At 38.1% G+C, this 18699-nt stretch overlaps 1 protein-coding gene across 21 annotated transcripts in view; it reads left to right on the top strand.

Moving 5' to 3' along the window:
• Nucleotides 1–18699, top strand: part of ZBTB20 (zinc finger and BTB domain containing 20) — an 805287-nt gene that overhangs the window by 627841 nt on the left and 158747 nt on the right. For all 21 annotated transcript variants that reach the window (XM_059391916.1, XM_059391918.1, XM_059391915.1 and 18 more), the window contains one exon: nt 14438–14477. Coding sequence is in view for 2 of the 21 variants with exons in the window: in XM_059391933.1 (XP_059247916.1) it covers nt 14476–14477 (2 nt within the window). In the remaining 19 variants the exon portion in view is untranslated. The remainder of the gene's footprint in view (nt 1–14437; nt 14478–18699) is intronic.

Here is an 18699-nt window from a genome sequence, read left to right on the forward strand (position 1 = left end):
TAAATCACCCACCATCATCATGTTCACTTTTTTCTTTTTTGAAAAGTTAGAAAACAGTGATCATCTCAGAGTTTTCAAGTCATTCACTTTGGCAAAAATAAATCTGGGAAAACCTGAGCCTGTTCCTTGAAGTGGAAAAAAAAAAAATAAGATGAATTATATTATTTTCTCATTGGCCCTTCTCTTGAAGCTGCTAAAGACAAGGAGGGAGGCTGGGTCTTTTTTATCTTTTCTAATAAAATGAGATGTAAAAAAAAAAAAAAAATTATGGATATAGATCAAACTTCTCTACCTCAGTATTTATTATGTATTATTTGTTATTTAAAATAGAAACCTCGGTATGTTGAACAAGTAACACGAAACTGTTTAATTCAAACTTTTTTTTAGCATTTCTGCACCCTCTGATAAAATGTTATTTGGTTACTTTCGGGTTACACTGCTGTTTTGAATTAGAGCAGATATACCCTAGGTCTCCTATCACTGTGCTTTCCTCACGGAGAAGAAAAAAAAAATCATCTGATCATGCTACTGCTGGATCATTTAAAGCATTGAGTGGATGTGTGAAATGAGGGGAAAAAACCGCTCAGTATGGGGTTAATTAGCTCTGTGGAGTTGTGGGTGGGTCACTTCCTCAGGACCAAATCATGCAGGAGGAAGCACGTGCAGACGTGTAAAATTAAAAGAAGCCCATGAATCCTCAGACTCTGGGGCACAAATTGATTGCCTTTGGAGACAAGAAAGGAACCCTTTTGCACCAGTGTTTAGGGCTTCACAGGTCAGAGAAGAATGGAATTCCCTCTAACTGTCTGATGTAGGCCTCTGTCAGGCACTAAAAAAATACAGTTGCAGTTGAGAAAACCTTGGCAAATCTACACTTTTTGCAACTGACCTCCACTGAACTCTTTTAAAAATCATGTTATCTTGCTCACTTTCTTTAACGTGCCTTATTTTCTGGGTCTCATCTTAGAAACAACGTGCTTTCTTCCTGAAAGTCTGGGCAAATCCTGTTTTCCTCATGGTGTTTCGTGGACTGCCACAGGTTCCCTGGCTGCTGAGCTCAGCTCTGCGTGGATTAGGCCTGGAGGATCCCCATCAGCTTGTTTATAGTCTAAGCCCTTCCTGAAGCAGGAGGTGAAAAAACAGGCAGGAAACATCCTCAATGCCTAGATCGTTAATAGGTGAATCTGAGAATTCAGGTATTTACAGGGAAATTTCACAGGCAGGGTTTTGAGAGATATTGCAAAAAAGACTCCTTTAGTATGTGCTAACCAAAGGCCCAGAACCAGTGGAGATTAACTGTGAGGAAATCTCTACTGAAGAATATTCTAGTAAAGTGTCAGTACAAAACATTCCTGTTTGCTTCTTGAGTTGGAGAAGCAGTAAAATTGAAAATTTTGAAAATTCCAAAGCAGAATCCACTACCACCACCACCTACAAACAAAATTGCCATACTTCCTCCATTGCCTGTGGAAAAAACCTGAATCTAGAGCTTATAAAGAGAGTTAAGAAAAAGCAGATTCCCCTGAGAGGAAGTGTTGAATTAAATTAATAGATTTTTCAGATAACTGAGAACAAGTTGGACTTGAGGAGGACAGAGAGCTGACCGAGAGTGTCCCCACAGAGGCAGTCCCAGTCAGATTTGTTTCTTTTTCTTCAACTGTCTGATATGATAGGCATGTGGAGGTGAAAATACGGATGTGGGAATAAGAAGAGATGGAGACAGGCCATTAGTAAGTTCTATGAATGCTTTTTTTTGTTTTATTTATTGAGGTTTCATGGACATACATTATAAGAGAATAATATATTGGCTTCAGGTATACAACATGATGATTCAATGTTGGTATATATGGCAAAATGATCACCGCAAGTTTAGTTAACACCTGTCACCATGTGTAGTTCCAGAATTTTTTTGGTGTGATAAGAACTTTCAATATTTACTCTTTTAGCAACTTCCAAATATTCAATAGTGTATGATTAACTATAGTTACCATGTGGACATGTACGTTATATCCCCATCACTTATTTATATTATAAATGGATTGGTGTACTTTTTAACTACCTGCACCCATTTTGCCTACTCCCCAATCCCCACCTCTGGCAACCACCAATCTGTTTTCTGTATTTATGAGCTTGGTTTTTGTTTTTGTTTTTGTTTTGTTATTTGAATATCACATATAAGCGAGATCGTATGGTATTTGTCTTTTTCTTATTTGTCTTATTTCACATAGCTTAATACCCTCAAATTTCATCCATGTTGTCACAAATGTCCTTTTTTTGAGATGACTGAATAATATTCCATTGTGTATATATACCACATTTTCTTTATTCATCTACTGATGGACATTCGGGTTCTTTTCATATCTTGGCTATTATATAAAAAAAATACTGCATTGAACATGGACATGCATATATTTTTGAGTTAATATTTTCATTTTCTTCAGATAAATATCCAGAAGTAGAATTGCTGGATTATATAGTAGTCCTATTTTTAATTTTTTGAGGAAACTTCATTCTAGTTTCCATAATGACTACACTAATTTGCATGCCCACCAACAGTGCACAGTGATTCCCTTCTTCCTACATCCATGCCAACCCTTATTTCTTATCACTTGGATAAATAACCATTCTAACAGATGTGAGGAGATATTTCATTGTGGTTATGACTTTCACTTTTTTTTTTCTATTTTAATTTTTTATTTTTTATAAACATATATTTTTATCCCCAGGGGTACAGGTGTGTGAATCACCAGGTTTACACACTTCACAGCACTCACCAAAGCACATACCCTCCCCAATGTCCATAATTCCACCCCCTTCTCCCAAACCCCCTCCCCCCAGCAACCCTCAATTTGTTTTGTGAGATTAAGAGTCACTTATGGTTTGTTTCCCTCCCAATCCCATCTTGTCATTTATGACTTTCACTTTCTTGATGATTAGTGACATTGAGCATCTTTTCATTGTACCTATTGGCCATCTGCATGTCTTCTTTAGAAAAATGTCTATTTGGGGTGCCTGGGTGGCTCAGTTGGTTAAGTGTCAGACTCTTGGTTTCAGCTCAGGTCATGATCTCTGAGTCATGAGATAGAGCCCTGTGTTGGGCTCTATGCTCAGTGGGAAGTATGCCTGGGATTCTTTCACTCCCCCTCTGCCCCTCTCCCCACACATACGGCTACACATACACACACTCTGCCCCTCTCTCTCTCCAATAAATAAAATCTTAAAAGAAAAAAGAGAGAGAGGGAAAAAAAAGAAATATCTATTCAGATCCTCTGCCCACTTTCTTAATCAGATTTCTTTTTACTATTCAGTTGTATTAGTTCTTTATATATTTTGGACAGCAACCCCTTATTGGATATATAATTGGCAATTATTTTCTCCCATTCAGTAAGCTGCCTTTTCATTTTGTTGATGGTTTTCTTTGCTATGCAGAATATTTTTAGTTTGACACAGTCTCACTTGTTTATTTTAGCTTCTGTTGCCTTTGCTTTTGGTATCAAATTCAAAAAGTCATTGCCAACACCAATGTTAAGGAGCTTACCACCTATGTTTTCTTTTAGGAGTTTCTTCTACATTCAAGTCTTTAATTTATTTTGAATTAATTTTTGTGTGTGGTATTAAGTAGTTGTCTAGTTTCATCTATTGTGTATGGCTATCCAGTTTGCTCAACACCATCTATTTAAGCTACTGTACTTTCCCCATTGGATATTCTTGGCTTCTTTGTCATAAATTAATTGACCATATGTAAGTGAGTTTATTTCTGGGATCTCTATTGTGTTCTATTAATCTATGTGTCTCCTTTAACACCAAAACTGTAGTGGGGTTTTTTTATGTGTTTTTTTAAATACTTTTAAATTTTTTAAATACCATACTGTTTTGATTACTACAGCTTTGTAATAGAGTTTGAAATCAGGGAACTTGATGCCTCTGGTTTTGTTCTTCTTTCTCCAAAAAGTGCCATTGCAGTTTTTATGAGATTGCATTGAATCTGTAGATTGCTTTGGGTAGTATGGACATTTTAACAATATTAATTATTATAATCCACAAGCACAGAATATCTTACTGTTTATTTGTGTCTTCAGTTTTTTTCATTCATATCTTCTAGTTTCCAGTGTACAGGTCTTTCACTTCCTTGGTTTAATTTATTCCTGAGTGTTTCATTATTTTTGATGCAACTATAAGTGGAATTATTTTCTTACTTTCTCTGATAGTTTGTTGTTAGTATATAGAAATGCAACTGATTTCTGTGTATTGATTTTTGTATCCTGCGACCTCACTGAATTCACTGTTAGTTATAACTGTTTTGTTTTGTTTTGTTTTGTTTTGTTTTGTTTTCTGGTGGAGTCTTTAGGATTTTCTATATGTAGTATCATGTCATCTGCAAATACTGACAATTTTACTTCTTCCTCTCCAATATAGCTGTCTTTTATTTCTTTTTCTTAACTGATTGCTCTGGCTAGGATTTCCAGCCAGAGCAATGAAAGTTGAATAAAAGTGGCACAAATGGGCATCCTTGTTTTGTTCCTGATCAAAGTTTTCAGCTGCATCTATTGAAATGATCTTATAACTTTTATCCTTTTTTTGTTGATGTGATGTATCATACTGATTGATTTGCAGATGTTGAGCCATCCTTGCATCCCTGAAATAAATCCTGTCTGTTATGGTGAGCAAACCTTTTGATTTATTGTTGAATTAGGTTTGAAAATATTTTGTTGAGGAATTTTTAGTCTATATTCATCAGGGATATTGGTCCGTAATTTTCTTTTCTTATGGTATCTTTGTCTTGTTTTGGCACAAGGGTAATGTTGGCCTCATAAAATGAGTTTGGAAATGTTCCCTCTTCTTCTGTTTTTTGAAAAAGGTTGAGAAGAGTCAATATTAATTTTTCTTTGAATGTTTGGTAGAATTCACCAGTGATACTGTCTGGTCTTGGACTTTTGTATGTAAGGAGTTCTTAAATTACTGATTTAATCTCCTTACTAGTAATTGGTCTGTTTGAATTTTCTATTTCTTGATGATTCAGGTTACATGTTTCCAGAAATATATCCATTGTTTTCTAGTTTGTCCAACTTGTTGGCATATAATTATTCATAGTAGCCACTTAGGTCCTTTGTATTTCTGTGGTATAAGTTTTAATGTCACCTCTCTCCTTTCTGATTTTATTTATTTGAGCCCTCTGTCTTTTTTTCTTGGTGAATCTAACTAAAGATTTTCAATTTTGCTTATCTTTTTGAAGAACCATCTCTGGTTTTATTAATCTAGTTTTTTGGTCTCTATTTCATTTGTTTCTACTTTGGTCTTTGTTACTTCCTTTCTTCTACTAACTTTGGGCTCTGTTTTTTCCTTTTCTAGTTCCTTAAGGTGTAAAAATAGGTCATTTTTATTTGAGATTTTTCTTTATATGAGATTTTTCTTATTTCTTGAGGTAGGCATTTATCACTATGAACTTTTCTCACAGAACTGCTTTTGCTGCATCCATAAGTTTTGGTGTAAGTTTTATAAATTCTAACAACCGATGTTATTGTTTATTGTACCATAACTTTTCAAAATTCAAGCTAGTGGTTAGCTTGACACCCTTGCTGTTGAGTTTACTCCGGTCATTTGAAACAGCATAAGCAATGGCTACATGCAGCAACCATTATCCTAGTTAGGTTGTCAGAGTCAGCTTAATGACTTTTTTTTTCTTCTGTAGTGATATTGAACAACAGCAACAACAACAAAAATGTTTCTTCTGAACACTCTTAGACCTCTATCCTTCCAAATCCTGATCATAGCATAACTAACCTCAAGAAGTAATTAGTGAAGACTAGAACAATATCCCATAACAAGTTAGCTATGAAGAAATTTGCATAGTTTATCTCTTTGGTTCATGTTCTTATGAAAATAGTGTGTTGCAATATAAAACTATATTTCTTTCTCCCAATCTTTTTTTTTAAACCAAATTATTACAAGTTACATTGGGATTGATTTTTTTACTAACAAAGTTTGAATAACACTCAAAGGCTTTAGTAGGCAAAGTCCTTCTTTAGAAATAGCTTTCTTCTATAATGTACTGCCAATTTCTTATGTGTGTGTATTTTGACCTTCCTGATGCCTCTGCTATGGGCTGACTGTTGATTGGTACATGTTAGTGCTTTGCTTATAAGAGTTGGGCAATAGTTCAGTGATCCAGTCCAAATGTGGGCCATAGATAGAATAGGCTCATCTTCTATTTAAGAAATGTATCAAACTGCTTTAAATGAAGTTGGTTCAGACAAGGACATTGGAACTGTTCATCTGACCCTGTGCGCTGTATGTAATGGACACCTGCTGAGCTCCAAAACTGCAAGGTAAATAGACAAGAAATCCAGTAACTTGCCATCCCTGTGAGAGCTTTCTCTTAGTCTGTTATTAGATTTACATTCTTAATCATAGGGGGCCCATTTTGGTCATTTAAAGGGACTTGTTCACTGGTTCTCCCGATGTCTTTGAACATAGTCCTGGGAATAATAATAGTGAGTTCTTATACTATTTTTCTGGTCTTTTCTAACTTTTTGTTTTAAATTGGAGATTGAGTTAATATGCATATTCATACCAGGTTTATGAAATATTCAGCTAAATTTCTTAGACATGAAAGCATTAATTGTTAGAATGTTTTACTCTAGCTAATCATATGTTTAAACTATAGTAGGTTCAAGTACGTTTTTCCTCAATTCTATTTGTGACATATACACTTGGCAAATTGAATCAAGACGTAAGCATTATAGATACTGTTTTGAATTCAGTGACTTACAGATTTTTTGTATTGCCTAATCCTCTTCAAACTGTAGAATGTATTTTACTCAACTGTGTTGTGATTCTGTACAATTTTTAGGATCAACATGTTACAGGATTTTGTAGTCATAAAGAGCTCACGATGAGAGAAGTTATTGAATCTATCTCCTGACTGGAGGCAGAGCTGCATTTATTCCATCCAAAATAGAAGAAGATCTTTCCTATTTTTAAATAGCCATGAAGATAGAAATTTCATAACTGCTCTTAGCAATCTATTTGATTATTTACCACTTGCACATTTAGGTTGTTCATCTTTAAGTTTTAACTTAAATTCCTCACTGGACAGTTTAATATCATTATGCCCTAGGACAAAAATATCAATCATTATCTTCTTTATAACAACTCTTACAGCCATAAAACCATCAAGATATACCTCAGCTTTTTCTTTCTGAGGCAAAATTATCCCAGTGTTTTAAACATTTATTTTTGTTTTTATGGTTCTTTCTGTATAAGAGTGGCAAAGGGGACTATTTTAAAAAGTTCTGTCATATATGAAGCCTCTGAGAAAGACACTGCATATTTTAATTTCACTGTGCTGATGTGGAAGTAGCCACAGATTTTTCATTATATGCTGATGGACAGAGCATTTGTGTTCATTTAACCTTGAGGTTGAAACTTGTTCCCAAAAAAGTAACTGACTCATAGCATTGGCTAGACCCAAGAATAAAGAGCATCAGTTTTCCTAATCTTAAAGCTCATCTTGCCCCCACTCCTAAAACGCACTAAAATTAACTTTTCCTTGACCTCTCTCTTGTGCTATTTATTTACTGATTTAACAACTTTTTTCTATCATCTTTGTCTCCTAAAATAGACAGACAGCATTTATTCAACAAATGTTGGATGGTCATGCTGTGTTTAGGACATTATGCTAGGCTTGGGAGATTCAGGTATGAACTGTTAGCAAAGGCTCAAAAACAAAGATGTCCTAGGCATGTTCAGGGAGGAGCCAACAGCCTGTCACAGAATATAAGGAAGCAGCAGTGTTGGGGGGCAGTGGGTAGTGGGGAGAGCCAGAAACAAACAAACAAACAAACAAACAAAAACTGAGAGAGGTAGATTGGGGCCAGATTGTTAAAGATCTTGGATTCTCTTAAGCAAATAGTTGATGGTGACAAGGACAAAAGTAACCTTTTTCGATCTGTATTGTAGAAAGCTCTTTCTAGGTCTTTAAAACACATACTGTGCCCATGCTGTCTTCTTGGTTTAATATCTAACAGATCATTGGGTATAAGTACCCACTTAATTTATAGCTTTTGGTTTAAATTTTATGTCTTGATTTTTTTCCTTTGAATTAAAAAAAAAAAAACATTTGAGGAAACGATTTGAGTAAAGACAGCCTTCTGTTCACACTGATCTGGATGTTTCTTTCTCCTGCTGTGCCTGTATTTATTCCAAAGCCCTCTGTACCACTAACATGTTACTTTCTGTGTTTACACACTGAGGAATCTCAGGATGAGTTTCCCTTGCAATAGATTCAACCTTTTTGGGCCAAATGACATTAGTGGTGGTCTGTGAGCAGCATTATGACCAGATATTTCCCATTGATTGGACCGCATGATAACAATGCCAGACCTTTTTAGCATCCTCTAAAGGATATCAATGTACTATAATAAAAGGTCCTGGTATACCAATCTGTTTGAAACCCATGAATCTACAATTTCAGGAGTTTGAGATATAGAAGGAAAGGTTGGTTGGGATCAGATTGTAGAGAGCTCTTGACTGCCTTCATAACAGAGTTAGGTCTATTTTAGAAGCTATAAGAAATCATCCCAAATGTATTAAACGAATTCAGTCCCTGCCCTGCCACCCCACCCAGCTCTCCAGCTTTTATTTCATTCTTATCTTTCAGGTCCTATACCTGTAAGAATCAGAGAGAGTCAGGAGGATTTGTATGGGATGGGGTGGAAGGTCAGTTTGTGTTAGCAATGTCTCAGACCTAGAAATAGTCCTAGACCTAAATGCTTTAGCTTTTGAATTCTCTCTTTTTATTGATCATTATTTCATCACCTAATTTTTTTTTAAGGCACGTGCTTTTCAGATTTAACAGAGCATACTAAGGAGAGGTAAGGCACCAATGATTTCCTTATCATTCTTTTCAAGATGGATCTAATAATGTGATGGTCTTGAAAAGCAGATCCTAAGATATGAATGACCATTTGTGGCATTTATAATCTTCTCAAGACTGACCAAAAGGAATGAAAATACTTCAAGAGCCTTGTCTTCGGAAGACTCCAAAATCTAGCCAGTGGGAGATTGCACATTGTTCTGTATACACTTCTGAATAACGCTTCCATCTGACTTTAACTTGTAAACCTTTTGCCAGATAGAAAATAGGGAATTAAAAACCTCTGAATTCAGGGTGCATGAAATGTCATTAAATCTAGCATAAAATTTCTTGAATCTGTCAGATAAAGGAAATCATGTATCCATAGAGAAGATGGAATATCAATTGACAGGAACCTATGAAGCTGGCACTTATTCTGAGAGACATGTGAATCTAAAAATCCAATAGTGCCTCAGCCTTTGAAAACACAGAAGCCAGAAAGGTATTAGGAAAATCAATAAGGTAAAAATCTTCATCCTACTGTTTGGAATAACTCCCACATAAGAATTAATTAACACAATACTTCTAGAACATTAAAAGGATGTTAAAATATTATCTCTACCCATAGAAAACAAAGATATAAACCCATCTAACTTCTAGAGAGAGGGTTGAAGAGAAAAGACTGGAAAGATTACAGGCACATGTAAGAGGTCATTTCTGTCCTGTTGTCACACCATTTACCCTCTTCAGATACAAGGATAAGTGTTGAACTTCAGTTCATCTGAATTCCTCAGCTCTATCATCAATGCTGTGACACATTCTAATTTTCTGATTCATTTGTGATGAATAAGCTCTCTCTTTTCTATTCACAGTGCTAAAAGTAACCAGTTTTCGTGAGTGAGTTGATTACTTATTTTCCATTTTTGTATTGCACTATTATTCTCCCTTCGCAAAGTTTCTCTCACTCTTTCTCCACCAGTGTGAAGCCCATGTACAAAAAAGACCTTGGACAGTACTGCTGCCGAGCCTTCAGTCAGTCAAGAGGAATGAAAGACTGACAACCCGATTCCGTTTTTAACCCAGCCAGATACCTCAGCTGGCAAGTGGCTCGGCTTCCACACCATAAAATGGGTATAATAATAGCTTTCCCTTACCACTGTGAAATATTTAGAATGCAAATGAAGCCAAACCTGTCTCCTTCCAAAGGAGAAGCTTAAGCTAGCCTACAAAATCCTGAATGAGCCCAGATTTCAAGGGGAAACGTAAAATGGGAAGTACCTAGATGTAGCGTAATTGAGTGGCTAAAAATATGTAAACTTTGGCATGGTACAAACTTATTCAAATCCTAGCAGCTGTGGGATTTGAACTTAGGGTAAGTTCCCTAATTTCTCAAATCTCCCTAATTTTGTAGTAAATTGGAAGTTAACACTGTTTTGCTCTTCTAGTCAAGATGAAATGATCTACAGCTAATGCTTCTTTCCAGACTCTTCCACGGAAGTGATCCTCAGGATAGAGTGAGTGATCGAGTCAGTCCTCAGGCTGCGGGCCATTGCTTGAAGCAGTCCGACACACATGAGACTTTTCAGGGAGCTCTCAGGGTTCCTCCTACAGATACATCACATTCTTCATTCTACTCCACAATATGCTCTTACTTGTTTCACTGAACCAGAAATTCCATGGGGACAAGAACAGTGGCTCTCTTATTTCTTCTATAACATCTAAGAAATGGTTATCAGATAAATCAACATATGTACAAATAAGAGTTTAAACTACTTAGCCACAAGGACAACCGACCCTCCAAAAAGACAGTCATGTCTTGATTATGTATTCCACTGCCTGGTGCACTCCTATTACATTGCTCCCCATCCCTGGGTAGGCCCCCATTCAAATCTGAGAAGCATTTCCTTCGCAGGATGCCTGTAGCCACAAAAGGTGCTGAGTAAATAGCAGCTCCTCTCATTTCTCTGCTCGATACTCCTCTACCTCACTGTTCCTAAGCCTCCGTGGACTTTTTAAAAAGAAATTATAAGGAGTAATTTACTCTTTATAATTACCTATACTTTACTATAGGTAAGTCAGAGTCTGGGAGGCCTTGAGAGGGGTATGTGTGTCCCTAGCTGTATGCACCCATGTAGAGCTCTATTTTCTTTTATTTGGGGGAGGGGTCCCTTTTTTAAATTTAAAATCAATTAATTAACATAGAGTATATTATTAGTTTCAGAAGTAGAGTTCAGTGATTCTTCAGCCCCATAGAACACCCAGTGCTCTTTACATCACGTGCCTTCCCCAATGTTCATCACCCAACTATCCCATCCCCCACCCCACTCCCTTATAGCAACCCTCAGTTTGTTTCCTATGCTTAAGAGTCTCTCATGGTTTTTCTCCCTCTCTGATTTCATCTTGTTTTATTTTTCCTGGGTTTGTTTTTTTTAGTAACTAGAATCATGTTGTATGTATTGTTCTTTGATGTGCTTGTTGGAATGTTCTCAGCCTAACACACTCCTTTTATCCATTATATATGCCACAGAATTTGTCTATTTTCTATACATGTAGTTTGCTCCTGGCTCCAGCTTATAGTGACTTGTTCAGCTTCCTAGAGGTGATAAGCAGTGGGATTTCATGGGCTTTTTCTCCCCTCTCCTCTAGGCCAAGGGTGGCTAAACTGGAATTCATGGATGACCTTCATGGAGTCTGGAAGATTCTTGGAATTTGGTGTTTTTAAGGAATTTCTTTGGGGAGGGATTCTTACAGGGATCCATATCACCTCAAAATGTTGGAAACCATTGCCCTTGAACATTACATAAACTGAAATCAGAATTGACTAATCTTTATTAATAATACATTTAATTAATAATACATTTAGTTCCTTAGAGATTGACACTATACAATAATTTCTACTGGGAAATCACAGAACACAATTAGACTTCACCATAACCACCCCTTTTCCCCTCTCTACTCTTGCCTCCCCCACCATGTTTTAAGGTCCTGATTCATTTGGGCTTTATAGTTATGTATCCTTTGCTAGATATTTATGCTTTGAGCCTAGCATGCTTAATGCAAATGTTTTTCATTGTATGCAAAACTAGATAGATAATTCTTTGCATTTCAGATGAAAACAGCTTACAGACATATAAGGTGAATATCACTTAGGCAAAAAAGGGCATACATATCAATAAAATAACAATTTGAACTGAACAGGAATAAACCTATGTAGATTAATACATATTCTCAAAATTGCGGATTGTAATTCAATCAAGAAGTAGGGGCCTTTTGACGTTTATGAACATTTATAAATTGTATAAGAACTCTGAGATTAAATTTTTAGTCTTAATATTAAATTTGGGATAGGTATTATTGTTTTTTATTAATATATAAAGATGACAATTATATCCAATAAAATCTTCAATTTAACTTGGCTTTAATTTGTCTTAGACTGTGACATACACACTGTGATTTTTCTCTCCATCTTGGATTCCTGTCATTGGCAGTCTGTGTGTCACTTGACATCCCAGAAAGACATCTCTTCCAGACCTTAGATGTATTAGTCAATCTGGGTACAATTTACATTGATCTCTTTTGACCACATCAAAAATTTAACTTTGACTGATAAACTTTTATGAATAAATGCTCCTAGAAACTTGAAAAGGAAAGTTATGTGCTCAGATATAAGAACATAAATGCTATAGTTTTAAAAAAGCATAATGTATTATTGAGAGTTATTGGGTTTATAACATGCAACAGAGAAATGATAAGTGAGCATATTTCATAGATAACCACTAATCATATTTTTCTCCTTTTTCACAAAGGTTGGGGGAAAAAGCAAGCTCAAAAAAGTTGGGAAGGAAGGAAAAAAAGGGAAGGGGGAGAGGGGGAGGAAGGAAAGATATTTAAAAAATAGGCTGGCGCAATGATCTAGGTTCCTGGTTTGTAGAAGGGACTAGAATGTAGCAAAACTTAGAACTTTAAAATCTTTGAAGACTAGTCAATCTTCATATATTTTCAAGTGTGTGTGTGTGCGTACTTCCAATGAATCATACGTAATCTAATTATCTTGCTTAAAGTTTTCATTAAACTCATCAATTTTGTGAAAGCATTGGAGACTCCCAGCCTCTCTTGTGTTAGCATACATTATGATCCAGGCTGCAGATTTTCACCTTAACTCTTATTGTTCAAGGAGGGAAGCACCATCCTTCATATTGACATGTGCATAGACAGGGTTTCACATTAGCCATATAAAGAGAAAACTTTTCCTTTGTAGGAACCTCCATGTTAGTGCACTTGTCTAGAAGACTTGTTCAGTAGTGAAATCTCTTTAATCAACAAGTTTGTTTGTGTTTGCTCTAGCCTTGTTCTATGCTGCTAACTTATATAATCAGATCCCCTACTTGATCTCTTTTAGTTTGATTTGTTTTGCATATTTCTGGAGACCTTCTATGAAGTGGTTAAAATCATGGTGTCAGAGAGGCAAGAATTTCAGTCAGCATACATTAAGTCCTTGACATATCCAAGTAGGGTATGGGTAGAGAGACCTACTTTGTTTTCTCAGTATCCCTGTTTGTTTTGTTAATATCTCAGGGATCTTTTGTTACTTCAGTTTTGTTTTTCTATAATAGAAGCTGTCAAAACAGTGGTGAGCAGGCCAGTCTCATCATAACTCATTTGGCTTATGAGTTGAAGATTACAAAGGAGAATTATCGTATTTGAAATACAGAAGAAAAAGCTGTTAAGATCAACTCCCCACAAACCTGGGATTTTCATCATTAGAGATGGGTTTGGGGAGAGAGATGTTTTCATTTAAAATCATTCTGTCAGAGGTGACACTCCTAGGCCGGAGAGAAGGGGCTGAGGAGGCGGCATGCGGTCCTCAATCCTCGACAAGCCAGCATGAGGCTGAGTCATATCAGGTCATCTGCTGGGGAGCAGTGACGTGTGGAGGGTTACCTCTGTCCAGAGGATCTTCTGGGCATTAAGCATACTGAATTTACCCTTAAAAGAGCCAAAGTTTATCATCAGAGTTTTATTCATCTTTGTCAAAATTAGTTTAAATGTGTCCTGTACTATACAGTAAAGCCTTTACTTGTTCTCCTCAGTGCTGTCCAATAGATATTTATGCCGTGGTAGAAATGTTCTACCTCTAAGGCAGCCACCAGACACAGGTGGTTATTGAGCCCTTGAAATGTGGCTGGTGTGACAAAGGAACTAAACATTTCGGTTTTTTTATTCAAGTTTAACTAACGTAAATAGATAATATATATAGTGGCTACCATACTGAAGAGCGCAGCTCTAGAAAAATAGCCATACCATTTGGATCAGAATGAAGTTAACGAAGAAAGAGGTTGGCACTCCTTGTGTATTTCCTTGCCTGGAAATACTGTGTTGGTCATATAGCAGGAGGTCACACCTTTGGAAAATTTTATGGGGCTGGATCTCTTTTTTTTCCTTCGGCTACAGGTGATAAAACAGGCTCCTACTGCCCATCCTCAGGAGCAGCCAGTTCTGTCTCTAACTTAGATTGGTTTTCCTTCTCCCTGTAGTATCTCGGGGTTTATTTTTAATTCTTTGTTTTTGTTTTTGTTTTTCCAGTTCTGTGACCATCAGTCTGTGGCCTGACCCTTCTCTTTATGTAAGTAAAAGTGGTTTCTTTACTTTTCAAGAAGGTATCGCATTGGGGAAATTCTATCTTTGTTGGCGTGTTTTCTCATTGACTTTGTTGTGGTTTCCTGCATTTCTTCGCTACCTATTAGCTTCCTTTGGGTTTGGTTCAGTGCTGTTGGTGGTGGTAATAGTTGCCATCCATGAGGGAGCTGAAAAGACTGGGGCCTTAGGCATTGGACTCCTATAAAGACTGCCTTTTGCTCAGCCGCAGCTGCTGTTTGCAGAAGTCACTGCTTCTCTACTGTGGAGCTTACATTCCTCAGCTAGATATCTTCAGCAGTTGGGCTTTTGGTCCAGTGTCAGTAAATGGGCAATTATTTTTTCTTCAGTTACACACCCATCTCTAGGTTCAATAGTTTTTAATTTCAACTTCTGGGTCAGAGCTTTCATTTATGGACTAAATTTCCAATACCCTTTCACTCAAGAAGTACAAGCGTGAACTATCAGGCTGGATCCATTTAGGCTAAAATTGTGTCTGTCATCACAAGTCCAGAAAAAAGAGAGAGAGAGAAATCTGGCATTACATGTGCTAAGAGGGGTATGGAAGGTACTGTCCTTTTTTAGAAAAAATGAGAAGTCATTTGAAAAGGGAGAAAAAAAGAGACAGAAAAGTTGATTCCAGATGAAAAGAGAGAACATTTGTTCTTTAAAGCCTAAACCAGGCTGCACGGAATGGATTGGATAAGTTTTATGTCAGGCTGCTCATAAGAGTTTCTACAGCAGTGAACCCAAATAATCATAGTTACTCACTACATGAGACACCGTCCAAACATGCTACAGGTCCAGGGGCAGTCACCTTACCTGATAAATAAGCATTGCATTCTTCCCAGCTGCTTCAAGCTCTCTGATGAACCCTGTCCCCTTTTCGCAACATCTGTCTTACTTTGCTGACTTCTCACTCTGAGGTATTTCTTGTGCGGTAATCATTTGCACAGAAAGGGGGTTCCCCTGGCTTGCCTGCATGTGCATGGCTTCCACTAACATTCCTAGAAGGTAGTTGCAAATATATTCAGGTGAGTAGAATCCCCCAAAGGACGGACTGTAAGGCTAAAGTCCAAAGTGACAGCCATTTGACAGAGAAAGGAGATTGGCGAAACTCCCAAAAGACGACGGGGACTGTGTGTAATGCATTTATACAGCAGGGGCAGATCTTCCTTGCCCCTGACAAGTCTTGTTATTCCTTATTCTCTGTGTTGATAGAGCAGGTCTGTCAATGCTTTGGAGGGTGTCAATGTGCATGCTTATGGTTACCGCTTTCTATTTCCACATCCCAACTTCAGTTACCCAGCACTGCATATTTCTAGTCCTCCGACTGGCAAATCATTTTCGTTACAGTTCTTTTGTGTAAAAACAGTTCACATAATAGCTCCGTGTTAGACAAGGCATTAATCCTCCCATCACCAGGGATGAGTCAGCACGGTGCACTCCTGCCCGCACAGCTCAGCTATTATGACGTCAGCACTGTAGGGCAAACCTCAGACACAAGCAGTACAGGGGACTGGAGACCTGTGTCACAGATTAGAAATCGAGGGGGAGACCTTTGAGATAAAAACGTAATTGAAAGGCTGTTTCTGGCTCATAGGAAAATGTGAAACTGATTCTATGCTACATCAACCATTAATCAGGCAGCTTCTAGAGAGATCCTAGTTTTTAATCAGAGACAGGGCTGAGAGAATGATCTGTAATGGGCTGACAGCCCATTTCTATACCCACTAACCTTGTCTCACCCCCCAGGCCAGGCTTCATGCTTGCTTGGGTTGTTCCAAATCCTGAGGCTACTTTTATTTCAAGGGTGACACAGCCTGTGACAGTCCTGCTGTCCTCGAGTGCCCCACAGACACAGCTGATGGCTCCAGGGGTAGTGCCCCAGATACCTATCAAAGGTAAAAGAAAAGTTTCTTGGGAACAGATCAGAACATTATCTCCCCAGTGTTTCTAGTTCCCCAGTGCCTCTTCAATGGCCTTCTCCAAACGGGTGCAGAATTCTGCCTTCTCTCCCAGGCACTATGTTTAGTCAAAAGTCCCAATCTGGATTTGACACAGATTTCAGTGGGAACTGAGCAGCTTCCAGATGTTCCCCCCAAGAGTTCTCCATCCCATTACTCTTTAGCAGAAACGATGAGAAGCCCTCCATATCCTGCCACACTGCCTTAAAGCAGGTAACACAGTCTTAACCTATTTGAGAAACCAAGTTATTTTAAATTAAACCTCTCTACAGTTCAGGCTCAGATTCATTCTCAGAAGAATATCTTTCAGTATTGAAAACTCAATATTGCAGAGGCTGAAAATTCACTGCCTCAGTGACATTCTCTGCTAATGAGACATTCCTCCATCCACACCTCTGTCCCTCACTCTTCCTTTCACCCCATGATAACCATCAGAAAGTGCCTTACTGCTGCAATCATCTGCCTTCATTAGATTGCTAACAGGCTCCATGCTTAGCTTATAGAAGCTAATGCTACTGCTTGGCTTAGTTTTGATTAATTACCATGCACAGCTCTTGTTCAGTTTTCAGTCAACAAACATTTATGGAAAACTAGTCACTGTGCTTGGTTCCTGGAATGCCACGATAAATAAGAAATGCTCCCTGTTACTAAGAATCTCACAGTCTGGTAGGGATGATACATAGTAAATAAAGGCTGTAGCATGTGGTGGACACTGGACTGGAGGCGTCACAAGATGTAGCAAGAGGAACCAGAAAAGAGTGCCTACCTGCAAGCTGGGTCTAAAAGTCTACAGAATGATTTCAGTTTACCAAGTCAGTGTAGGGGAAAGGAAAGACAGGGAGATTGTAATATGGAAAAAACAAGAGCATTTCCAAAGTCAGGAGGTATTGAGAAGCAGCCAGCTCTGGAGGACAGTACTTCAGTGTGGCTGGAGCGTGGTGGGAGATGAGGCTGGAGAGCGGGTAGGAGACAGATTGTGGAGGGTCTTGGAAGCTGTGTGAGGGAGTTTGGATGTGATGTGGCAGGCTTGAGGAGGCTTTGAAGAAATTTAAGCTGATTTATGTTTTAGAAAAAGAGCACTCTGACCATGTAGAGATGGTTGACCGAGAAAAGAGAGATGAGGTCAAAGGTAAAAACCAAGGGCTTGGGGGTGGGAGCAGAGAGGAGAGGCCTTCTGATAGTGTTGACATAGACACTGACATCTGCGTGATGACAGTATATCTTGGCCTAGTGCACAATCCTTGCCTTCTAGGAGAAAGGTTGATGTGTTGTGTTGAGCCAAATTTCAGACCAAAGCACTCAACAGGAGACAAGAATTTGAATCTGACCTCGCACTGAGCTTCTGCCTGCTGGTCTCCAGAGAGGTGTGACTCCTTCTCCCCCAGTAGATTTGGGGGAGTGTCAGACAGATAATGAAGAAGCCATTTCCAATGTCTTGCTTTTCATTTCTTTCACCTGAAATCAAGACATTTCTTAATAATATCCTCCTAAAGTTGAGCAATACCCAATTTCCTAACATCTTCCTATGCTGTCTTTTTCTAAGAAGTTCCAAGCCATTGAGCTGAATGGCAACGTACGTGCTGGTGGTGTTGAAATAGTTCGGTATGTTTCCTACTTGTTTCTGAATTAGAGTTCACCATAAATGTGCTTTTCTCTAGTTCACTTTGGGCTGCCAGGACAATTTAAAGGAAATTTTCAACAGCTTATGTTTCATGGACCATGTTCTCTTTTGTAAATGGGAGGGTTCGTGTGGGTGTGTTTAAGTCTTCTCTATATTGCTTTCTGGAGAAAGGTTTGAGAAGATGAACAAGATGAGGAGTAGGGACCTATTGAAAACCCAAGTCCCCCCAGTGACCTGAATGCAGACTGTAGGCTGGTGATCAGATGGTCAATTATGTGTTTGTCAAAACATAGTGGGCTGCATTCCAGACTGCCAGCTTTGGAAGCCCAGCTTCTGCCAACCAAATGTCATTTGGGAACATGCAACACTGGGCACTGTGAAGGAGTTTGAAATAGACCATGCCACAGCCAACCTACTGCCAGTCTTATAGCACCAATATGGCATGCACAGCCGGGCCCCATGTTTCAGAGCTCAGGAATTCACTGTACTAAATTCAAGAGGTCAGATGGGTTCATGTTTTCAAAGCCCCCGTTCTCTGCTTTGAACATTGTGACTTGCTCCTCAGTGATTTCCAAGTGATTTTTCTAGTCATATCTCTGTGGAAACCACCCTTTTTGTGATGG

Source organism: Mustela nigripes, chromosome 2 (genome assembly GCF_022355385.1).
Source record: "Mustela nigripes isolate SB6536 chromosome 2, MUSNIG.SB6536, whole genome shotgun sequence".
Taxonomy (NCBI): Eukaryota; Metazoa; Chordata; class Mammalia; order Carnivora; family Mustelidae; genus Mustela; species Mustela nigripes.